We start from the raw sequence: 27399 nt of genomic DNA on the forward strand, positions 1-27399 counted from the left end.
GTGAAACGGAAATGTAGGGGTTTAAGAAAATAATCAGATACTTCCGTTTTGTCGATTGTATTTCTTAATAATTGTCCTGCCGGTTGCGTATTTAAATTTTGTAAGAGAAATGTTGGGTCAGTGCCCCAAACCATACCCGCATAGTAATTGTGTCCGCTCTGGTCCCCTGTACGTTTCTAAACTAAGCTTCGGGTGTTTTGTGATGTCTTCATATGTCCGCCCGTGTGTAATTGGTCACTATGTCATGTAGCACGTCCCCATCCTCTGAGTGGATGGTTATGGGATTTTGTAGTTATGATTTTCTTGTGCTTTGCGTCTGACAGAGGATATATTTTGTACATTTACCCTAGGGTTTCTGGGAGAAGTTCAAGGACAAGTGTAGCTCAATTTACTTCAACAATGTTCATTTCAAATATTTGCTGAAAAAACTTCAGATATATAATTAGTGAAACACATATATGCCAACATATATAAATCACAACTCCTTCGCGCTTCTGCGAGGTGCTTGCGAGCACGATTGGTGGCTAGTGACTGGAATATACAGTAAAATATGCGAGGAACTGCTATTGCTTGCCAAACTGCTATTGCTTGCCATGTCATTTGCCTAGTAAACGATTTGTAGTATGCCTCGATCAGATGTTTGATGTAGTCTCTGTTGATTTAGCCTTTCAATTAACTGGTGGAAGAAATAAGACCATCTACATATAAGGTCTGCAGAGGACTGATATAAATATCTCAATCAATCTAAATCGCATCAGCTCACGTGCAGGAGTGTTACATTAATTGATCATAAACTCCTTCCTATAAAAGCAAATAAATATTTCAATTTGTGTAAATACAAGAGCCACGATTACAACATCATCCAGATGGTTCCAATTTATATGAGGGTTGGAAGCCATCACCAGTGTTTGTTTCATGTGCCTTATAATTTATTATCACGTCTTAAAAGCGTTGAAAACAATCAGGCGATATTTCTATGAATGTCTTTATTAACAACTAAAATATAAGTCGATCATTATTCTTTTATAGCGTCTGTTTTCTGTAATTATTATATTGCACTCATTCAGATTAAGTGACGTTACCCTCTCGTAAACATAAATTGGCGAAAAAGTGTTAGTGATGGGACTATACTATATTGTGTGTGTGTGATTTGGAACTGTAACGTAGCTTTAACAATTTTTCAGTAATCTCTCTACGATGTCTGCATTGTTGCGGTTTATAGTGAAGTCTAGCACTGGGATGTCATGCCACAGACATGTAGCATGATGTCCCACCCAGTCACATTATCCTGACACGAGGCCGACCAGTCCGAACACTAGTGCCTTAATGCTGAGCGCCAAGCGAGGCAGCTGTTAGTACCATTTTTATAAGTTTTTGATATGACTCTGCCGTAGATTGCATATACGGCCTCCCGCATCCGAGGTGGAAACAATAACCACTAGACCAACAGAGCAGTCGATAGGTTGGGAGATCCAATTCAGTTTCGACATACATATAGACAACCAAACACATACTTACCTGTATTAGATTTGCTTTCTTCTTTTGTTAATAAAGCGATACTAATCAATGATATTTATTTTTAATTCTTTGAAAGTCGCTAAATCAGATGTAAGATTTTTTTATTCATTTTAATTCTGAACATAAATTACTTAAATGGAAGGTGTACACGTCCACTACGTTATTGCAAGTAGACTTTACATATGAAATGCTAAGTTATATTTACAATAACCTTTGTTAAAATGTTCTAAGGACAAACTCTGTTTAGAGCCTACACAGCGTTGCATTGTCCCCATGAAAATAATTATGGAACTTCGAAGATATATCAATTCTTACAAACATGCATTTTGCATGTATTTTCTTATGCATTAAATAGGTTAGTTTCTTAATAAGATTTTTATTCATGTACGATTGATAACCACTCCTGCTATCTATATCTATGCCGAGTTTTCAAAATCAATCTTAATACTAAAGGTTTACAGTTTCTCGTTGAGTCAGATGAATTCTACTGAGACGTAACGTAATGCATACTATCTCATGGCAAGTACGGCGACGAAGATCGAGTAGGAAAATACTGTAATTTAAGACTTTAGCTGTGGACTATTTTTTCAATCATATTTCATATGTTATTTTTTTAAATCAGACCGTGTATGTATTTAACGTTGTGTTTATATACAGTCTGAGATTAATCAATTGATTAGGATATTCACTGGAATTGCTAAGTACTCAAATATTCTGGACTAAAATAATATTCTTGGATAATGTTTATGTCCTGGAATTTATTCGGAACAATTTAGATACTCTTGAGATATAAGTGTAAGGAGGTTTTGGGGATTTAATTCACAATACTTAAGTTCCTCTTAAATTTTCATTTTATAACTGAAAGAGTTAAGTTATTTGATACTTTTGCACACCTCTTGAGTTTGCTTCTTTCCGTTACTTAAGACCAATGCTTAGTAATCCTTGATTTTTCAATATTTTACATATATTTGACTTGCATGTTGTAATACTCATTCCAGTCATCAAACCATTTATACCCAAGCACTTTGTCTTTGAATATTTTTGTGAAAATTTCTTGAAGGTCATGTTGCTTCCTTGGTTTTGTTCTCTAAAACGATGCGAATTAAACGAAAAGTAGCAAAGAACAAAACATAAAATAACATGCAACAAAGGAAAAAAGAAACAAAGAAAAAGGTCAAAAAACAATACAGTAATGAAATTGAAACACAATATGTCTTACTGTCAAGATGAATTTGAATGTATCGTTGTAAGTTTGATATGCTGCATATCAACAGTGTATGCTTGCCAATGGTAATTCATGTGTATACACGCTTGTTTGTGCAACGTTTATATGGACTTTAAATTTACTTTCAGTTATTTCGTTTGCTACTACCAAAATACCTCAATACAAATTTGAGCATTATGGTCATCGATGTTTGTGTGTGTGTCTGTGTGTGTATGTGTGTGTGTGTGTGTGTGTGTGTGTGTGTGATTTGGAAATTTAATGTAACGTTAACAATGTTTCAGTCATATCGCTACGATGTCTGCATTGTGACAGTTTATAGTGATATCTAGCACTGGGGCATCATGCCGCAGACATGTCGCATAATGTCCCACCCCCAGTCACATTATCCTGACACCAGGCCTTCCAGTCCAAACACTAGCCTCTCGATGCTGAGCGCCAAGCAAGGCCGCTGTTAGTACCATTTTTATAAGTCTTTGGTATGACTCGGCCGGGGATGTAACTCACGACCTCCCGCATCCGAGACGTACGATCCAACCACTAGGCCATCGGAGCGGTCGACTCGTTTCTGTAATTTACAGTTATCTTGGCTGATGCTGCTTTATTTCTGTTTTCGTCGCTATTTGAAATTCTGTAAATTAGCATATTTCTAAAACATCCAGGTACATATATTTGTATGACTAACCTAGGCATACTGACATTTATATTCACTGGAATATTTTAATTTTGTATCACAACTAATTCTGACCAAATTTTGATACCTAATGTATGCTCTCTCTTAGTACTAATATATTATTTTATGTTAAATTCATTATATACATATATATATATATATATATATATATATATATATATATATATATATATATATATATATATATATATATATATATATATATATATATATATATATATATATATATAAACCTCTGAAAGCTATAGAGTGTATCACTATGTAGCTATACAATATAACTGATGCTGTTCGTTAAAATTCAATTTAGTTTGTAGTGTGAGATGAAGAGACACCTTATATTAATTTATTAATCTATTTTAACGCATATGTAATATTGGGAGATGAAGAAAGGTATCTGTGTTTCAACAGTAAGGTAAAGGTCAAGTATTGCTTATTTTGATAAAGGGGATGATATCGTATTTATACGTGCTTTTTATATGCAGTAGTAAAGTAAGTGGCCTCGTGATCACATAAACATATTATTGATTTGTAAGTAGTACGTATTATGCCCTAATGATCAAATTCACACATTTGGGTTGTTACATATATTTGATTATATGTTATCTATAGTTGTGTTTTAGACATGAACTTGTCCAAAATCAAGTTCATTGTATACCTGACTATACATATTGATTTTGTTTTTATTTTGTAAACAAATAACAGATGTCAGTATTTCTCTAGGAGTGTGGGTTAAATATCAGAATCATTACCAATAAAGGTAGACATGTTTATTTGGTCTTTGTCAAACATATTGGAATTTCTTTGTGAAGGACATGTTGTACCTTATGTTTCCCATGTTCTTTGTTAAATATTAGTAACAGATTGTATCTGTTTACAGCTTAAAATTTTATATAAATGATACTTTTACGTACATCGTGGCCTACCTTTGTGCCTTAGGTTGTATATAATTTTGTTTACTTGAAAAATTATTCATTCATTTATTATACATCTTTATCAGTACCATTCTTATTGTTGTGTTCTGTATTTCATTTGGATATAATTATATATTCGCATTATTATTCCCCGGAAATACAAAGTGCTTTTTAGTAATATTCATGAATGGCGACATTACTTTGCATTTATAGTGAATTCAGACGCGAACATCTTGGAATATAACATTTTGTTACATCAAAAGCACATCATCACAATTATGGCCAGTGGTACATTAATACCGTGGAAGATTAGTACAGTCGAGACAAAATGCACATCAATACCTTCAGTGTTTGATCTAATTTCAAAACCACTGAAACTTAATCAGAATAATTAGGACTGGTGGTAGAGCGTGTTGAGCCATCTGGCATTTGATTCGCTATTCTGTTTTTTTAAACTTGGTGTACTCTAGAAAAAATTATTTTTCGCATTTAACCAAACTTTTTTTATTATCTTTTATGTTACTTAGTTTAAAAGCATGCATCGAAATAGTGGGTAGGCCCACATTGTTGATACATTTTGGGATTATTAATGTGAATTCATGTGATGCATTGTTTTATTTTATTATTGTAAATTTAATATTCTAAATTATATATTGTCCTCCAGCCCTAATAAATTACCTAGTAATATATTTATTTTTCAAAATGCCTGATAAAGTGTCTTACGAGAATTTAGGACGATTGTTTCAATTTAGATTTATATCTCCACTCGTTTTAAAGTTATGATTTTATTATATAAATATATTATATTTTATTTATCATTCTCTGAAGCAACATCGGTAATTCTGTGTTGTAAGATTTATAAATAATAACTAATTTTTATAAAAGGGAGGTATACATTTTTTACATATTTTTTTAGCTGTTAATCTTGACACTATGGAATATATATATATTTGAAAGTAGAAATAGTTTCAATAGCACATTATGATTAAATGTTTGATCAATTTTAATTTGATTCCACGAACAGTTTAAAGGCTATTAGGTAATGTATTTTGTACTTAAATCGTACCAAATTGTCTCAACATGGATGCAAAACAAGCTAAATTGTTAAGCAGTCAGTCGAGAGCTGAGACATTGTCTAGTTTGGAACAATACCTGATTTAAAAAGAAAATAAAAAGCCTATTTAACATGTATCAGGATACAATATTACTCTGAATAAATATTATGTAAAATAAAAAACATTTAAAATTAATCTTTGTTATTGAGCTCTATATATTTTCCAATCTAACTATTTAACATGTATCAGGATCAACTATTATTCTGAATAAAAATTATGGAAAATGTAAAATTAAAACAGTTCAAATTACTCTTTGTTATTGAGCTCTAGAAATTTTCCAATCAACTGTTGACAGTTTCTTAGGCAATATAAGGTATCGCAACCTTTCATCGTTATAAATGGACTACATTATCCTAAATAATATTTACATTATTACTTTGATATCTCTCAAGGTTCGAAAATCAAATGAAAATTATTAGAGAAATCACTGTCGACGTGCAATGAATTTCATACAACGCTACGCATATCACTTGGAACTTTCTGGACCTTCTTAAAAATTACTAAAGGAAGAACTTTATTAAAAGACTCCTAAATCTCAGACAGCTTATTATCTACACATTTAATTGTGTCATGCCTATTGGTGAAAGTGAAAATCATATATTTTCCGAGAGAGAACTTTTAAAACAATTTATGGTTATGATATCTTAGGCACTTTTATCGAACATTCGTTCTAATCTCAAAAAAAATGAACTTAAAGCTAGAAAATAGTTCTTTTTACAGTTTAAATATGGAGAACATTAAAGTAGAATGCAATGCATATATGCAAATGGATATCATTATATTTTACCTGGCGAATTTGGTAGCCTTTATTATTTGGTATAATATCATGTCCTGTAAGTAGTTAGGCATAGTGAAGGATACGTGACAAGTGTTACAGAACACATATTAGAGATATGCAGAATGCTACTATCATTATGTAATAGTAAATACATTTCTTATTTTAAATTTTGGAACGCTTTCATTATCCGTGGTAGGTTTTTTAACATCACATGAACATTTTAATTGTAAGAATATAAATACTTATTACATCAGTTGTTTTCTCTTTTTATCATGAAAATCTCGTGTCCGAATGTTCCCTTTGAGAGTAGGCACTTTGATAGGTTTCGGACATCAAATGGACAGTCGAGGAATATATAATTCATCAAAACTTACTTAGATTAATAGTGGAAACATCATTAGGCATACATAATGAAGAGAATGAAATAGAACGTATCTAGACTGTCAAAATATTTTTTAAGAATAAATATACTTTTACGTGGGTGTTTATGTTTTCAAATTAGCCGATACAAATTATTTAAGAAAAGATAAATTTACTTACGCATTTAATGACAGAGATCAGTGATACAAATATTTTAGCGTAGGATTAATTTAATCTCTACTGCTGTTTTATATTCGTTGTCAGACGAGAATAAAATGGAAATGTAGAGATACGCTCTTTGGTTTTGATAATTCCGCATTATTTGTTGATAAATATTGTGTTAAAAAGTAACACACGTTCTTTGTTTTAATTTAGGACAGACATTGCCTTGCTAAACTAATGATTACTCCTGAACTGCTCTTATTAACATATTTAACTCATTTAAATGAAAGCTTTCACCTACAATATAACAATTCCACATTGCCTAATGTCCTCTCAAGACAAATACTATCCTTAAATCAATGCTCTTTGTTTCTAGTGGTTGTAGTCAATTGAGACAGAATTAGCACGTGCATGTATTTTCAATAAAGAATGTGGCGAAAGCTACGACAGAAGAACAAGTTGTTTACAAATTTTAAAAGACATGTATTAATACATGTTAAAATGAGGATCTCAAAGTTTCTTAGTTTAAACAAACGTTTAGCTTGTAGGTCAGTGCTTAAGGAACTGTTATCTAAAATTTTGCCGTTAAAGAACCATTCAGCAGCTATTTGAAGTTTTGTTCTATACTTGGTATTGTATATATTCCATTGGATTTTCTCATTCATATTCGACCTGGAAATATTCAGGACACTAAAGTGAAAACAGTTATAATCGGTGACACCAATATTCAATAAATTAAAACGTATTATAAGTATGACTTAAAATCATACCAATGAACATGAATTCATCAACTAAAATGTTATATTACAACCTAATGTATAAATTCGTTATGGCTGCCACGTGCCTAATGTGTGAAGGACACAAAAGAGAATTACTGCGTGTCACTGCCACTGTCCTGGCGCGGCATGAGTGGACCCATTATGTCCGTACCAATGCCCTCGTGAACAAAACAGTGGACCCTTACATTCATTCGTTATCACTGTCCTACTGAGAATATTAGTGTAACCTTAATGTCCCCACTGCTGTCCTGGTGGATATAACAGTAGAATATTAAATGCCTGACCATTGTGCTCGTGGGCATCACAGTGGACCCTTAAAGTCCGTTCCACTGTCCGCGGTCATGGTTGCACTTAAACGTTGATCCTTAAAACAATACAAATTATTTAACTACTACTACCCTGGTGAGGGATAATATTGGACCCATAATAAAAAATGCTTTGTAGTTACAATCCAAGACAATACTACGCCACAGTAATCGGACTGAGCTTGATGTGTAAATCGGAATCAATTAGTTGCACGGTAATAGTCGTGCTTTGTAGTCATAATCCAAGACAATGGTAAGCCGGAGAGATCTGACATCGTTTTCTAGCCAAAGCCAACATTGCATACCTTGATATCTCTGTAAAAACTGCGTACGTATAAATATCTGTCAATTACTTTCAAGCAAACGAAAATATTGCACGACTAAAAATCTCTGATAATAATGCCTAGTTCGCGATCTCACATAGTACTCTCATCCTAGATGCATATAGCTAGAACCAATACTGGGTACCTATAGATTTCTGATGATATTTCATACATTGTAACAATTTAGCGAATTAGCGAAACCATATCGTTCACATTACTGTCTAGCTAGAGACCACATTGCGTACTCAGAGAGCTATGACGAATTAGCATATCTGGGAAAGTTTGACCATATAGCCTAAATATAGATGTTTGACAATATCGAATAGCCAGAGATATCTGACATTCCCGAATAAGATGTTCTTATAACTGCCGGCATCTGATATATTGTCCCTTAAATAGGCATGATCAAAAGGCTATTGACTTGAAATTACACGCAGAGATTTAAAAAATATAATCACGGTAGTGCTTCCTTGTTTTGTACATCGCAGTGTCTGTTTTCCAATTCTGAGCCATTTCAAATTAATTTGAATTTGACTTTAGGGCTTCAAAGCCAGACACAAGCAACGTGAGGTTCAATTTCCTAAAGCATGCTATTAAATTATAGCTACGAGACAAGGGCACGAAAATAGTAGAGATTAATTTTGCATTTGGCAATCGATCTGTTTATTCCATGCACAGAGTCATTTATGTAGCTGGTCATCAACATTACAAAATGTTTGGTTGTTTTATTTGAAGACAGAGGAAATTAAAACATGCCAACTGTTCTTCGATGTTCTGCCTTAATTGTTGATTAATAAAGGTTATGGTTTGAAAAATATGAACTGTTTTCTAGCACACGCCAACTCACCCCAATATAAAGGCAAAATTATGTTTTATTATCCTAGATATGGCACTATCAAAATACGTCTTTTAATGACAGTTGTCGCATGAAAATCAGGCCCCATTAGGACTGACTGTTTATGAGACACGGTATTATAATTAAGATTGCATATGAGATAGTGGATGAATGTTATCATCAGGGAACATCACTAGCACACTGGAATTTCGACAATCGATCATCCAATCGACCAAACTGTATTTCCTCCATAAGGAAAGTTCATTGATGAATAAAGAGAAACAGAAAAAGCGACATTGTGGACTTTACATCATGATTTTGGCAACTTCCAAGAAAGTCAGCGATACATATTTAAATAGCTCAGACGAGAAAGAACCAAGAAAAATCAATAATTTGTAAATACATGGAAGCTTCTAATTGTTGAAGATAATCTCGAAAGGTTTATTATTACAGCGTGTGTTCATGAGCGTCAATGTTTTATTGTTTAAGAATGACGTCTTATCGGTACAAAGGTATGGTACGAGGTGATCTTGGATATTTTGATGTTGATAAATGTTTGGTTGTCAGGCTACGAAGGTACACGTGTAAACTGAACAGATCTGAAATGATCAAATAGTCTTGTGTTTAATCTAAATCTGTGCAGTTCAAAAGATTTTTGGTTACTGAAACTGGTCTTTAGATTGGTTACGTTACTGGTGTTGTTCATGTCCAAACCATTCAAACACGTTAAATGAGTAACTGGCAAATCTCTGCGTCCAAATCTCTGCGTCGAAATAAACTCTCTGGCATTGTATTGCAGCAAGGCTGGAACTTAATATGCAAGCGCACAATGTTAAATGATAATATTCAACTTAATCAAATTGGAAGACTTTTCCTTATCCCATGGTGTCCTTTTGCACGCACTTGAAATCGCATAAAAAGTATAAAAATGTAGTATTTGTTCAAAACTTTAACAACAGATAACATATTCCGTTTCTTTATATCAAACTCACCTATTCCTTACATGACCTTTGAAATTAATAGAAAGCCTACCATGACAGTTTTAACTCCTTTCTAATGTAACGTATGTTAAATAATGACATAAAGGTTGCTTCTATTGAATGTCATATATAATATGTCTCTGCACTATAATGGGTCAGCATGTCTGGACAAACAATGTATCTATAAAATGAACAAAGCATCATCATCAAATGCATCCAATAATGAATTCTAGGGTCTAAATATGCAAATGTTACCCCTTGCGAGGACACATCAGATCCTTTGACACTCATAACATATGGTAAATCAGGAGTCTCACTTATGTTTAGAAAGACATTTGGAACATAATACTCTACAAATGAAAGATATAAATGTCCGACATATATGTGCAATACTTGTTGCTTTCTTTCAAAAACGTTTCCCATACCTTGTAACTAGATGACTTAGAGAATGCGAGGTGCTACCGTGAAATAAGCGATATTATTTTACTTGTACGAGCATCCCTCTGAAGAGGAGCATGTTATCATTGCATTTGAAACGCTTGAAACAACTGCTTGAAAGTTAATGCCTGTAAATGTAAAGAATTAAACGACTGAGAGGGCCGGAATCAATTAAGGCGTAAAATAAGGGCACCACACGGTATAGCGATATGACCCTTTTACATTTTGTCTGGCATGGTAAATTATAATGCCACTTGTATTGAAATAGTCCAGGAGGAATATATATCTACAACATCAGACAACCTACCTAAATTCTGTGCAGCTCAGATCCAAAACAACGTGATTTTAAATGTACCAAAACTACTCCACCTAACTGCACCGGACAATAGCTGACAACATTGAGCCCGTCAGTATAAAATTGCATCGGAATAGCTTACGCAACAGCCGAACAAGAGAAATTAACGGTTTGGAAATAAACCTACTGTGCATAAATGCAAGTTACAATACTAATGTCACATCTAGTGTAGACATTAGTAATAGATAAAAGTCATGCTTGATTTAAACATTAAAGCAATTTCACAACATTGAATGCGAAGCTCGAATTATCTGGTTCCTTTCAAAACACGCTGAATATTACTTTTGCAATAATATTTTCCAGTTGTCTTTCTAATCGTAATTGAGACGCCTTATTTACTCTATTTGATGGGTCTCAAAGGATCTGATGTGTCCTTGCAAGGGGTAACATTTGCATATTTAGACCCTATAATCAATTATGCATTACATAGATACAATTCATGCTTGATTTAAAAATTAAAGCGAAGTAACAACATTTCATGGGAAGCTCGTATTATCTGGGTCAAACAAGGGAGGTCAAGAATGCCTATAGCTCGAAACCTATATCTGCAAAACTAAAAGGCGTGCATTCGAGAACTCTAATCGAACAGCTACTGGATCTTTTCTAAGCAATTCAGTGATTGGCAACAAATGGTCGTTAAATGCGATTTACGTCCTTGAAAAGAGCAAGCCAAACAAGCACAGATAGTGTGTCGAAATTGGTTATAATATTAAGATATGTGCTTTAGAAGATTTGTTCTAATGAATTTTAACACTCCGAAAAATTATATAGAAAATAGTCTGTGATCTGAAACATTATCCTAAGATGCGCGTTATTTAACAAATAATCTGTACGCGATGGAATCACTGTGCCAAAACTATACCAGGCTTTTCATAAAAAATGTTTAAAGCTCCTGGCCATGATCACATTCAAATGAATACCTATTGTATGGTGGTCCTCAGCTAAGTAAAGCCGTCTTAAAATTGGTTAACTATATGTAAAATTATGAATAAGTGAAAACTTGATATAATTTATCCCTCTAAAAAAGGCAATTTGAAAACCAGAGCTGATCCAGATACAATCAGCCAATATGATTGCAGCGAATGTTATACAAATTGTTTGAGAAATCAATAACTTCTTAGTGAGATGAAAATCGTTTTCCCTAATCCATCATAGCAATAATTTCAACATAATTTAAGCTGCTTCATGGCCCCTTTGAACCTTCAAGAGAGATTACTTATAACTATATGGTAGTCCTACCGATGCGCCGTCATCGATATTCAAGTGGTCTTTGACTCCAACGGGCAAGATGCTCTACCCATAACTCTATAACTATGTAAAATATGAAGAATAGTAAGGAATATATATCGAATTGCACAAAGTGCATTCATGGTTAAGAAATAACAGTGTAGATGGTTCCAATTATAGCGATGAGTTAGAAGGGATTGGTGGGGGTAGGACATCCTGTCGTCGTGTTTGTGTATGGTTTTCATAGATGCGTACCTACATCACTTAGAACAAACCAAACTGGGATGCAACAAGGAACGTTTAGAGTGCTGCTGCAAATGTTTGCAGCTGGCATCACCTACCTATATAATTCATAATACTTTAACTAAAATATTGGATATCATTCTAGAATCCTCTAAAACATACAGCTACAGTCTAAAACTATTTTTTTTATTGCAAACCGAGAAATTCTGATTATAAGATGTTCCAATTACTTGGGGAAGAAATAATTCATCAAATTGACTCATTTACCAGTTACTCATCTGAGAATACTAAATGATATATTACATCATTTCATCAAACACGCCTACAATGCTAGCAGAAGAGCAAGCTAGGTCTTTTAATCTTGAAAACGATGGGATAGGTACACTAAACCAAAACGCCCAAACGGAACCCAGATTATAGAAGCAAATCGTGGTTCCAACTTTACTATATGACTGCGAACACTGAAATGAGCTTCAAAAGAGTGACGTAAAGGAGTTCAACTATGCACACGTTATACCAACGGAATTAGGGATTCCGTACACAAATACGGTCATAAAAATGTGAAGCAATGCTGGGACTGACAAGAATCATAATGAGACTGATTGGCGTAAAGTTCTCTTGCTAGGTAATTTCTACACCTTTCCAATAATATCATCCCTAAGAAATATTCCTCGTACAACTACATGGTATTTTAATAGCCACTGACCGATGCAATCTGGCTTTATTCCATATATTGGGAATTAACTTCAGATGTATCAGCTTAATATTTCTTCTTGAAATTTAAAATACAATCAATCTTTTCTAACAATTTTGTTGTTGTTGTTGTAGGGTTTAACGCCATTTTTCAGCACACGATAGGCTATACATGGCGGCCAGTATTGATGGTGGAGGAAGAACCCGGGAAATCCCAAGAAAGAACCACCGACCCTCGAAAAGCTACTGGCAAGCTTTCTCACATACCCACATTGGCCGAATCCGAGACTCGAACCCACGTAGACAGAGGTGAGATGGCAGTGACCGTAACGGATAGCGCTTTAGACCACTCGGCCGCTCGGGGCCCTTCTTTTCTAACAAAATATCAATGGAAACAGTTGGTCAACGTAGGTATATATGAAAAGAAAGAGATTGCTTCGTGCGACAAAATAAATAGTTACCATTATTTTCTAGATTCCGACACTTAGAATTCGTTTTATCCCCTAAACACAAATTAATCAGGTTTATATTAGCCATGTGGGTATTAAAGCCAGGTCATGATGTAAATCGCCGTCACAAAATGTGGTCAGCAGTATTACCTACCTCAGCCAGCGTGTGGTCTCATCGTGTGTGTCAACAAATTCCCAAAGACTTCCAACACGTTTTTGACATGTTTGGATTAGAACTATGTTTGGAACCTAACCAAAATAATGATGAGTCTCAGTAACCAAAACTCTTAAGAACTGACATTAAAGTAGATTAGAAACAAGACAAATTCAATATTCCGAATGTGTTCTGTTTCTCGCTAATGTATTAGAAGTGTTCCATCATAGCCTGAAACCAAACCTCGTATTATTCATTTTGACTGATAAGACCTCACTTTAAAACAAAACGCTCATTATTGTTACTCAACACCAGCTGTGATAATAAACCTTTTAAGATTATGTTCATCAATTATGTGCCATTTTGTATGCTTCCATGTACTTCCAAATTATTGATATTTCATTGCTTTCGTCCTCGTTTGAATTATTTTATTTTAATCATCAATGCAAAGTTATAAGTTTCTCTTTTTCTGTGCTGTTTTCTAAATTCAACAATACACTTTCCTTATAGAGGAAAGAAAGTTTTTTGATTTATTGATCGATTGTCGAGATTCCAGTATGCTCGTGGTGTTCCGTGTTGAATATATTCATCCACAATCTGATACGCAAGATAAATTATAATACCATGTCTCATAAACCTTCAGAGCTAATTTTCGTGTAACAAATGTCATTAAAATAAGTATTTTCATAGTGCCATTTCTTTACTACAAATATGCATGTGATTTCATGGTGGCATGGGTGCGAGGGTGTTACAGCTCAGACTATTAAAAATATATAAATTTGGAATCAACAACTAATGCAGTACTTCAAAGAACATTTGTGAAGTTTTTATTTCCGCTGTCTTCAAATTGAAATCACATGGAATGAAGTGATGTGAATGTGCATGGCACTGTTTTTGTTTCGATAATGTTGGTATTTAAGTTACATAAATGACTCCGAGGCTGGAATAAACAGATCGATTACCAAATGTAAAATTAAACTCTAAAATTTATATGCGCGTTTCTAGCGACTAAAACGTGACCAATGGTCTGTGGAGATGGAATTTCTTGTTTATTTTGTCTGGCATTAAAGCCTTAAGATCTAACTCAAATAATTACAATCGCACAAAAGTGGACAACACAGTGACGTACATAACAACAACTACATTGATTAATTTATTTTTATTTCTGTGTGGCATTTCAAGGCAATGACGTTTTAATCAGGGCTATTTATGGGACAATATATCAGATGCCAACAACAACAAAAACACCATATACAGGAATGTCTGATATATCTGGTTATTCAATTCTGTCAGAGATCTCTATTTAGGCAACACTGTCAGACTTCCCAAGAAATTCCATTATATCATAGCTCTTTGGGTACGCAATATGGTCTCTAGCTAGACAGTATTGAGAAAGATTTTGTTTCCCAAAATTGTTTCTAGCTATGAAGTATTGTCAGAGATCTCAAGGTACGCAATATTATCTCTAGCCACACAGTATTGTCAGAAATCTCTACGTAACCAAATATGCATCGAGCTAGACAATACTGAGATCTCTAACGATGCACTATTATCAGAGATCTCTAGGTACGCTAACTTCTCTCTGGCTATAAAAAAATTGTCAGAGATATCTAGTTACACAGCATTTTCAGAGATGTCTATGTGCGCAATGTCGTCTCTATACAGTACTGTCAGATCACTCTGGCTTATCATCGTCTTGGCTTACGACTATCTTCGTCAAAAATTAATGTTTTTCTAATTACGGACTCTATGCCCAAACGTGCTTTATTTATTGAACAGGAAAAACAAACAGAAAATAACATTAGAATCAGTTTAAAAAATGACATCGAAATAATTCCAGCTGAAGATGATGTAAGAGGAAAGATATGTGTCAATATACTTATTCTGAAAAGACATTTTTAAGACGCAGATGTTTTCTATGGAAACAAAAGTGACACATTTATATTTTACTACAATTTTGAACTCATCTAATACCAATTATTCCCCGTTATGAAGTCTTTTAGAGTTTTAGATTAAAAACGTACATTGTGCAATGCATTACCTAATAAGTCGCAAATACAGCAACGAAGACAACATGATTTCTCTATAACATAATGATTCTTATTTATACATGAAGCTCAGACCTGTGATATTGATTTTGTAATTTCTTAGATGAAGGATTGATTTGCTACATTGGCTAGAATCTGTACAGTTGATTAAGGGTCCATGTTATGCCATTCTAGGCTTGAAGTAGGGAAATGATTTACATTGTTCATTAAGTGTTTGCTGTTACGTCCAACCAGGACAGTGGAAGAGACTTTAAGGGTCTATTGCTATGTATAACCAGGGCAATGGTGTGGACTGTATGAGTCCACTGATATGTCCACCAGGACAGTGGTAGTGACATATAGCATTTCCCTCTTGCGTCCTTCACACCTTGATTAAGTTTACCCTTCTTGTCATTTCAGGCACTGTAGTAGGGCATCCGTGTTACAGGAACACGCTTCTAGATTAATTATCTTACTATACCAATAGTATTTGTCATCTTAACAACATTCAATATGTTTTAAACATGAAGGTCAACAGTTTGTAATTCACTTTCTCTGTGTTATCATATAACTCCACATTTTTTTCCGCTTCTTATTTGAATCATAGCTTTGACAATAAGATCACTCACGGAACGTGAATCAAAACTTTGCCAATAATAACATTTATGAGACATGCTACCAAACGTTACGAGAAGATCAATCACTAGACTTACAACAACACCTTTCCGACAAGGTCACTCACAAGACTTACAACAACGCCTTTCCGATAAGGTCACTCACTAGACTTAAAACACCATGCCGTTAAGACTCACGGGACTTCCCTGAAATCATTGCCAATAAGAGCAATCACTAGACCTGCACCAAACCCATGCGGATAAGGCACTCACTAGACTTGGTCCAAAACTATGCCGATAAGATCACTGCTGCAATTTGCACCAAAACCATGCCGATAAGATCACTGCCTCAACTTACATCAACTCCTTGCCGATAACATCGCTGCCTCGACTTACATCAACTCCTTGCCGATAAGATCACTGCCACGACTTACATCAGCTCCTTGCCGATAACATCGCTGCCTCGACTTACATCAACTCCTTGCCGATAAGATCACTGCCTCGACTTAAATCAACTCCTTGCCGATAAGATCACTGAATCGACTTACATCAACACCTTGCCGATAAGATCACTGACTCGACTTACATCAACTCCTTGCCGATAAGATCACTGACTCGACTTACATCAACACCTTGCCGATAAAATTATTCACTCGACTTCAACACCTTGCCGATAAGATCACTGACTCGCCTTACTTCAACACCTTGTCGATAAGAATCACGGGACTTGCCTTAAATACTTGCCAAGAAGATCAATCACTAGCCTTGCACCAAAACCATGCCAATAACATCAATCACTTCCCTTGGACCAAAACCATGTGGATAAGATCACTGCCTCGACTTACTTCAACACCTTGCCGATAAGATCACTGCCTCGACTTACATCAACACCTTGCCGATAAGATCACTGCCTCGACTTACTTCAACACCTTGCCGATAAGAATCACTTGACTTGCCTTAAATCCTTGCCAATAAGATCATTCACTAGCCTTGCAACAAAACCATGCCAATACGATCAATTACTAGCCTTGCACCTAAACCATGCCAATAAGAACAATCACTAGACCCGCACCAAAACCATGGAGATACAATCAATCACGGGACTTGTACCAAAACCATGGTAATAATGGAGAATTGGCACTGATGTATCACATCAGGACATTGACTTCACCAACGTGTCACATCACGATATTTACATCAATCATATGTCATATCATAATATTCACATCAAATATGTGTTACATATGGACATTACGTTTTTATCACATGGCGATATTCATATCAAGCTTTTACCACAACACAACATTGATGTCACGCTTGTGTCACATATTGACCACATGCAGGTATCGCATCATATATTGGTACCACGCATATTTCACGTCACGATTTTGGCAACACGATATAAACATCACCATATGTCACATCACAAAACTGGCATCACAGATTTGTCACATTAATATATTAGCATCAAGCATGCATTACATCGTGAAATTGGCATCACGATTTTAAAATCTCGATATTTAAAGTATGCATGTGACACGTCACGATATTAACATCACTCATACGTTATATAAATATATCGACATACGAATTGTCACGTCACAAAATTGGCATCTCGATGTCATTGTGATTTTTGTTTAGATAACATTTCTAATGAACAATATTGCATCTATTGAAAATAATTATGAATTGCGATAACTCACTCAATGCATAGAAAATTAATTTGAAAGCTTTTTCCAGAGAGAGTATGACGAAGACGGACCTTACATTACTAGATTTCGTGATCTATACCAATTGACTTAAACGATTAATGTATTTCTAATTCAGTCCATTTGTCACATTATGCATCTAGGATTTGACTGACTTGTGATCATACATGGCATATCGCAAAACCCATCGTTATTGTGCCTGTGTAAGATACTTTTTATAATAATAATGAATTCCAAAACAAAACAATTAAAATGTTATTTTGTATAATGCAACTATTCCCAGCCAATTGATTTAGGCTGCTCTGCTTTGGCTTCAATGTGCATTATATCTGCATTAGTATTTTTTGCAGCCCTATATCGCAGCTGGACTCCTTGTTATCTTCTAAAAATCACCAAAGTGAACCTAATATAAGTATCAGTGTACATACAAATAGCCATGCAAATAACTGCTGCTCTAATCTGCAAATATCTTCATCATAATTTCAGGTAATAAAAGCCACTTCCAATCGTGAAAAGCGAAAATATGAACTCCTAAAAACATATATCCATTATATATTCAAGTTACACGTACACGTACGCTGTTATGATTTATATTACTTTATCCTTTATACTGAAATATGAAACGGAAGTAATAAGAACATTATTTATAATAGTGGCTTGGATGTTTCGTTGGTTTATGTTTTCGTATTGTTTGATTTTCGTTTGGAACGGTTCGGTTATATTTAGGTGGGGGGCTTCATTTGTCTCCTTAACAATGTTTGAAAGCTGGATGCATTTATTATTAATATTAAATTGATTAATGGGTGGCAACATCATTAGAAGTGTTCTGCCTTGACTGGAAATTAAAACATAAGTACATCTTAGTTTCAATCTACAAGCAATGATTGCATGCGATCATCTTGAACTCTCGTTTCTCTTGACAATAATCAAACACAACCATATGGCAAGAAAAAGACTGAACGACTCGACCAACAAGGGGAAAAAACAATACTTTATAAATATAGTAATTATGTAAAATTTGGAAATCAATAATAATAATAATAATAATAATAATAATAATAATAATAATAATAATAATAACAATAATAATAATAATAATAATAATAATAATATCTTGAACCTACAATGAACAGATTACTAACAAATCATGTAACTATTTGTTGCTGAAGGTTATCTTGTGAGCTTTAGCATTAAAATATACTAGCCATTAAGACAAATTCACTAAGCATTATCTCTAAGACGTACTAATCAATACGACATATCCATTGAGCATTATCTCTATGACGTACTAATCAAAAGGATATATACATTGAGCATTATCTATATGACGTAATAATTTTAAACATATCCATTGATCATTATTTCTATGACGCACTAATCAATAAGACATATCCACTGATCATTATCTCTATTACGTTTTAATCAATAAGACATATCCATTGAGCATTATCTCTGTGATGTACTAATCAGTAAGACATATCCATTGAGCATTATCTATTTGACGTACCAATCAATAAGACATATCCACTGCGCACTATCTTTATCACGTACTAACCAATAAGACATATTCATTAAGGATTATCTATATGACCTACTAGTCAATAAGACATACCCATTGAGCATTACCTATATGGCGTACTAATCAATAAGACATATCCAATGACCATTATTTCTATGACGTACTAATGAATTAAACATATCCAATTAGCATTATCTATAAGACGTACTAATCAATATGACAATTCACTGAGCATTATCTCTATGCAGTACTAATCAATTAGACATGTTCATTGAGCATTATCTCTATGACGTACTAATAATCAATACGACATATCAATTGGGCATTATCTCTATGACGTACTAATCAATAAGGCATATCCATTTAGCATTATCTCTATGACGTACTAATTAGTAAGACATATTCATTGAGTATTATCTCTGTGAGGTACTAATCAATACGACAAATTCATTGAGTATTACCTATATGAAATATTAATAATTACGTTGAATCCATTCAACATTAAGCTTATGACATATTAAACACGGATACAAATACACTGGGCATCGGTTCTATGAAATAATATTCATTAGAACAATGTTCCTGCTTAGCTTAGTATCTGCAAGGATATTTCGATTCAAGTTGATCTTGTATTGCAGATTTAGTAATTGTTTCATTCTGCTCATTTAGCCCTGTACCTGTTGGAACCTTTATGCAAACTGGAGGCCACTTGTACGATTCACAGAACAATGTCTTCGGCAGTCTTGATCTATATAGCAAATGTATTACTTATTTAATGGTTTAATGGATATGTTTATAAAACGTATCTGATATAGAACTTAAGATTGATCGCTTGCAGACGTTTTCTATGGTGAAAAATATTTACATTTCATAAAATATCTAGATATTTAGAAATGTTTAATGTTAGCAGTAATCTTTCGCAAAAGTGTATACATTTTCAAAGGTTATATGATTCAAAGTGTTTATATATATATATATATATATATATATATATATATATATATATATATATATATATATATATATATATATATTATATATTAGTTGATTATAGTCGAGACCTGCCTATAGAGTAACGAAATTCAACATAAGCTTCATGAAAATCATTACATGATGTCATTTACCAGTGTATCGGCACTGATATTCGATATGTATCATATTACGTAATTTCAAATAAAAGTATCCCGATGTATTTATTTGCTGTTGTAAGAATGCAATGTATTTAAGCTTATGTATTTATTGCAATTTGTTAACTTTGAGTTTTGAAGAGTTGCGTGAACGCTAGGTCAGGAATTACTCTTCTGGAAATTTCTCACCATACGCTTCACTTTGTCGCCAGAGATCAGAACCACTCTAGTATCATTATCATCTGGATACCAAATAAATAACACTGGTCTACATTTGGGAGAAGTCCTCTGCTTTAGAGATAAAATGTGATATCTAATATTGATTTTGATGTGCTTGATTAAACAACTAATTGGCTGCTGTTTCGAAGATAATAAGGCTTTTACGTTTTATGTCTATGTAAATTGTGTAGATAGTAGAGTTTTAATCATAACCTGTAAACCTAGGTGTTTTCTTGTGATTATGAATGCCTTAAGTGATAATATTTCACCTGCTCTATTTATCTAACACTTTAAGAAAAAATCAAAAGAGCAATATATTTAAAATATATGAAATAAAAGGAAAAGGAGTATTATGTATATACAAGCACATAGTATGTTCTACTCACGGCTTGTTAGCTTGTCGCTTCTATTCATTAAATAGATCGTCCCTTGTAACTGTCCAGGAATAGCTTACAAGCATCGATGTGCTCTTTTTTACCTGACAGCGTTTTTCCATTGCTGCAATGTCCTGGTAATATCGCTCGCCTTGCTCATGAATTACTGCTCCGCAGCCCGGTGGAACTCGAGATGAGAGTGCAAAACATTTATCTTTAGTCACATGTTACAATCCAAGAGGTTTACCACCAACGCAGCGTAGTTGATCTGCCTTGTTGTTTCCGGTAACATTTATTGCCCCTAACTGGAAGGCTTTAGATGCCGTCTTTTCCTTGCCACGCACTGCACGGTCAAATACATCATTTCGAAGAAAGTTTACGAATATTGACTAACAAAGACACACTACTTTATCTTAGCTTCACTTAACCTTGAACATTTTTACGGAGGTAGTTGAAACCTGCTCGTATGTTTTTTTTATTCCATTGCCATGACAACATTTTTACTCGGTCCCAGCTCAATGTGCAATGATGGTAACACAATCTTCCTTGATTCAACAAATGGTGGGTGCTAAATACGTTTCTTCCCAGGCTCTAATGACTGTCGGAGTGGCCAATCTCTCCTGATGTAGTGGGAATCTATCGTACGAATATTCCATTCGCAGAGAAAACAGCAGAACGTTGTGTATCGAGTCTGCAGACCAATGAAGAGAGTAATAACCTTCAAATTGCAACGAATCTGCCACTGACGTTGGCCATAGTTTATGCACGTCAAGCATTGTTTCGTGTCTTCATAGGTTTCCTTCAGATGGACTTCATCACCACCTGGAATTGATGTCAAATTATAGCATTATGCAGCAAAACAGATTTAAGACTCGTCCTCGAGGAATCAATGAACATTCTACTCATTAGGAGCATGAAAGATGCTGAGGGCTGTCATCACACCATCGATGTTGTTGCAGACTACAAGATCACCTTCCATAACGAATAATGGGACAATGTCCTTTTGACGGTCACGGAACATGGAAACCCTAACGTCAACTGTCAGGAGATTCCTCCGTTGCATTACGGAGTCCAACATCCCTGCCTTGCTCTTGGACAGTTTAAAATCCCTGGTAAGGTCCTTCAGTTCACTTTGTGTCATAAGGACTGGTTCAGAGGAGGAGGATGGGAGAAAATACGAATCATGTGACATTGATGGTTCAGGGCTAGAAGTTTCATCATCTTCCTCTCTTTCGTCAGACGTAAGTGAAAGTGATTCTGGTGCATCAGGAATCGGCCTTCCCTCTCAGTGAACTACAGGCGTATAGATTTTGGAATGTTGGATAATACACAATCCATGTTTTCGTCTTTGACACACCTTTCCTAACTTAAGGCACCCTGCAGAAATTACAATTGCAGATATGATATATGTGCTCTCTCCATATCATTGGCACTGCAAAAGGCATATATTTCCTTTTCTGTTCAATCACTGTCGCGGATTTGTAGCACCCGTGTTTAGGCGTATGTGAGAGGCCCACGTCTTTTCCTGATTTCCAATATTGCTGCCAAAATAAAGGAGACATGCTTTATTAACCATAGTGATTACACTGCTCTTTTTCTGATGGAAACGTTACTTCACCACAAACATAGCAGAAGGTATATGCATTGTTCACACAATTACGAGGCATCCCTGCTCACTTTATCTAAACTGTAATGTGTCCCTTTGCAAAATCAAAGGCTGACAAAAAAGAGAGCATGACACTATATGATTTCAAGAGCTGGTATTTGGCAATTTGTTCAGCAGAGTGAATTATGCCTACTTGTGATTGCATCTTCTATGACTTTTAGGAATAACATGATGCAATTCAGATCATGTATGAATGCATTACCAGTTCAGGTTGCATTATTCTTTGTTTTGCCTGCACAGCAAGTACTGTCCAAACAAATAGGTTTATTCTTAGATCCAGTCAAAGCTGTATATCAGTCATTTCTGCTTTTTAAATTGAGATCACTTCCCTTCATAATTCGCTTATCCTCCGCCATTACCAAGTCAACGGTCGTATATACTGACCCAGCATCATATCTTAAAACTAGAACCAAACAACAGTTTTAAGTTGCTTTTTCTTTGTTCTCAGTGATCCAGAGTTAGTACAGTTTAACTACATTTATTTCGGAAGCATTTTGGCTCTAGACAAGGCAAATCAATTGTATTTATGTTGATTATATATTTGTACAAATCCAAATATTTAATAGAGTCTGCTTAGGCATCATTTCCCAACGTAATCATACACGGAGCGCAATACTTAACAGTTGCATTCTGGCAAGTAAGAGATAATTTTGACAATTATATAATTATTATCCAGGGATACCGATATGCATACATTTCTGAAGTGAACAATACTGTATGAAAATAGCGATTTCAGTTATTGTCAGAGACACTAGCATGCAGAAGGAACTCGATAAAACATGGTTTTCGCACCCATGACACCAACTTTACGCGCGACAGATGCAGAAGAGAATGGCATTCTGAGTAGATCTCTTCAGTAGCGACCGACCATGCTCATCAGCTAACTGACCGCCTAACTCAGAGCGCAAATCTGTAGTCTTGCGAGACGAAAGAATGCCAGCAAATATCCCGATTTGTATACGTATTGTCTTATCAGCAGATGGGGTGAGTCGAGTATAAAATTTAATTATTTTAATACCTTACATAATTATTAAAATTTAATTATGTTAAAGATGGGTTCTCTAATCGTCCGGTTCAGTTTGAAAACATGGTTGCATACAATTTGGGCTGCCTGAGGAGTTGCCTCCCTTATACTGTACAACAGATTTCTCTGTTGCAGGATATATTTGACCTTCATGAACTCAGTGAGAGAGTACTGGTCAGTTTATATATGGTGTGTCTCGTTCACATTTGTAAGCACTTAGCATGCTCGTTTTGCAGTTATGATGTAGGAGAATCAGCTTGGCTTCTTTAACATATCTTGTTCAAAATATTTGAGATTTTTGTGAAGAATTATACTATTTTTCCTTTAGATATCGTTTATATCATCAGACTAACGATATAGTGTATATTAGCTATGAAAAGGGGATAAAATTACACGTTAAAATAACATTGTAAGTTTAGGTGGGAAATTAAAGCACGAAGTATGAAGCTGACTTAGTTTTTGCCCTAAATGATCGTTCTCGGTCATCGATAAATACACTACATCATAGAAAACAAGCGATTGTGAATTTTACATATGTTAATGATGGGTTTAATGCAGATTCGCCTAAATCTTGGAGAATCTAACATTTGCTTTGTATTAGGCTCCAAAATACTTTGGATTTTCTGGTGACTGCTCGTCACACTGAAGATCCAGTGTGTAATATGGGCTGCAAATAAAGAGCCGACTTGGCTTATGTTTTTACGTATGTCTGCTATAAAGGTAAATATCTATATAAAAAAACAGTATATGATTGAGGGGTGATACTATCTTAATTTGTAACAATACAAGTGAACTCTAGTCATGCGTATGGAACACATTGATTATTATAGTCACCTAAATCACAGTGAAATAGCATTTTGCTGTCCAAAATAAATTTAAAATGGAGGGGCTTGTGGTAGTGTAAGCTAAAATAAAACTCATCAGTTGTATAAGGGATTAACGTGAATACATCAGTCAAAATTTCAAACACATTCTTCCAACAGAAATAGTTAGTTACTTTTTATTTTTATCTTTAATGTAACATTATTATATTTTTCTGAAATTGCTCATTATCAGATGAAAGTTGTCTTGAATATGACATAGTATGGTATTCAAAACACATCTTTCTTATAGATTTGATACTATCTAATCAAGTAGAAGAAGGGAGTTAACTCGGCGCTATCCGAGTTAACAGATATGTATTCTTGTCCATTATTTTAATATACATTACAAGTTTCATACGATGTAGAATTATTGCACTTATTTATCCTGTTTTGCAATAATTACAGTATATATTTCGTTGATATCACTAGATATGTATATATCAATATAATTACAATATCACTCGATATCATTTGTTAGTAGTACATCAATACAACGACAATTTTCTGCTGACACCAGTTCTTTGCACGTGCATGCAATTTAAATATTTGGTCGTTATCACTGGTTATTTGCATATGAATTCAATTAACATTACCATCTGTCACACACAATCACTAATAATACAATTGAAAAGTTCGGTTCAAATTACTTTGCTAATGCAGGCAATCTTATGTTATGTATTTGAATTTGATTAACACGTTTGTAATCGTGTCACATGGTTTATCATAACATGAGGTAATGTCACATGTGCACAGATGAACAGACGACGTTCCAGAACAGTCATCCAAATATTGGCTTGCTAGAGTTCAAAACACTTGTATGTAAATCATACGGCATTTCATAGCTGTATACACTCCACCTTCTCGTTGAATTTTGTTTCGATTTTTGGCCCGCATTAAAAATATATGATGCGTCAGTTTTTGCACAGCACTTTCATGAACCAGTAAAAGCGATCATAACAAATATAGAATGAAATGATATCTCTCAACATTTCTACACATATTAAAAAGAAAACGTAGCGATACGCCTCACACTTCTCAAAGCATATTGAATAACATAAATAAGCAATATACCACACACCTTGCCACACGAGTTCAATAAAACAGAACGAAGCGATATGTCTCACACCTTGCAACGCAAAGTGAACGATATATAGAATGAAGCGGTATGCCTCGCGCTTTGCTATACATACTGAGTTAAATAGCGTATGAAAAAATATATGCCTCATATTTTGCTACACAAGCTGAGGAAGTAGAGATTGGGGCGATAGTCTTCACACTTGGTTACGCAATTTGAATTAAATATAGAATGAAGCGGTATAACTCGCACGTCACAGCCCAAATTGGAAATGCTGTAAACCTCAATAATAAAATTAAGTGTCATGTATAACCACCGGAAGAAATACGTTATTAATAGTATATTAGCCAATATTCGTTTTTATGACATTTCATGAAGTCATATGACCACGAAATCTTTCAGAGATGTGCCTAAGTGAATATAAATCACATTGGTAACATTATCCGCAATCCTTATCTCAATGCAGCCGGTTAGCTATGAAATATATAAAAATAATGGCGCATAAATGCGGAAATGTATTTATAAGACACATCGGAATATGTCTCTACTTAATATTCGTGGTATTTAAAGGAAAGTTTGAAGCATACTAAAAACAGAAGAAACATAATTTCACTTTGACGCAATAGACAGAATTGTTTTTTTGTAATCGTAGACATTAAACATGGCATAAAATGTTAAAAAATATCCATTCCTGTGTAAGTGAAAAGACTAAAGATATTTATGTTTTAGCATACATTGAAACATAGAAAATAGTATACGCATGATATCATATTTAAAGAAAACCAGCAGCGAATAACAAAAAATACTCCTGAGCTAGTTTTAAACCAAGGAAAAACATAATTTTCCTCATTAGCGTTTTGTTATATTTTTTGTTTGGTGTTTTCGGGGGGGGGGTGCTGAAGAAAAGGTTGACTCATGTTCAGCATGATAGCGCTAGATCGACAGACAGTTTTACAGATCTGATCGCATGTGTTCAACTGTTATGAAGTTTAAACAAAATGCTTTACTCGCCCAAACAGTCCTATTTTGTACCTTAAGAAGGTTACTAGTACAAAGTGGGAGAAGGTTTCTTTCAATCAGTGACCGTGGTTTAAAGTCTGTGTGCTTTATTGTATTATGTCCCTTGTTATAGTTTGTCCCTTGCATACGTAACATAATTTATATGTAGCACGCTCCATTTTTGTCTCATATATTCCTAGATATAAAACTTCAGTTTATAAACCATGAATATCCACGGACTAACTTTATTCGTCATACTACCGTCAACTTTTTAAGATGAGGAAAACTGACTGGGCGATTCAACTACTAACTACGTCTCTTTATAATATAACATTTACGACAAACATAGTCTCAATACTTTTGTTTGAATATTTGGCCTCGATTTACTGAAAAGATCATGATATTGCAAAACTTTACTTACTAGATGAGCATATTACAAAGATGTATTGACTACGTAAACAAGTTGAAAAGACATACTGGACAGAAAGAGAATGAATGTTAAGCTGTTGACACTTTAATATAAATTTGAAATTTTAAAGACCCAAAAGATAGGGATATATGGATCTAACTTCCTTACGTATATCACTGTTTTTGGTAGGATCTTGTTTCAGATAAATAATCATGTTAGTGTAACGTATGTGT

At 34.4% G+C, this 27399-nt stretch overlaps 1 protein-coding gene across 3 annotated transcripts in view; it reads right to left on the reverse strand.

Annotated features, from left to right (window-relative positions):
• LOC149783617 (uncharacterized) overlaps nt 1-21312 on the reverse strand; it is an 82592-nt gene extending 61280 nt beyond the window's left edge. For 2 of the 3 annotated variants that reach the window (XM_089933146.1, XM_089933144.1), the window contains exon 1: nt 21143-21312. In XM_089933146.1, coding sequence (XP_089789272.1) covers nt 21143-21170 — 28 coding nt within the window. In that variant the 5' untranslated portion in view covers nt 21171-21312. The remainder of the gene's footprint in view (nt 1-21142) is intronic. The other variant, XM_089933145.1, reaches the window with a different exon arrangement.
• Between the last annotated feature and the right edge of the window lie 6087 nt (nt 21313-27399).

The sequence above is a fragment of the Sinohyriopsis cumingii genome, chromosome 14, assembly GCF_028554795.1.
Source record: "Sinohyriopsis cumingii isolate HCF-2022 chromosome 14, ASM2855479v2, whole genome shotgun sequence".
NCBI classification, from domain to species: Eukaryota; Metazoa; Mollusca; class Bivalvia; order Unionida; family Unionidae; genus Sinohyriopsis; species Sinohyriopsis cumingii.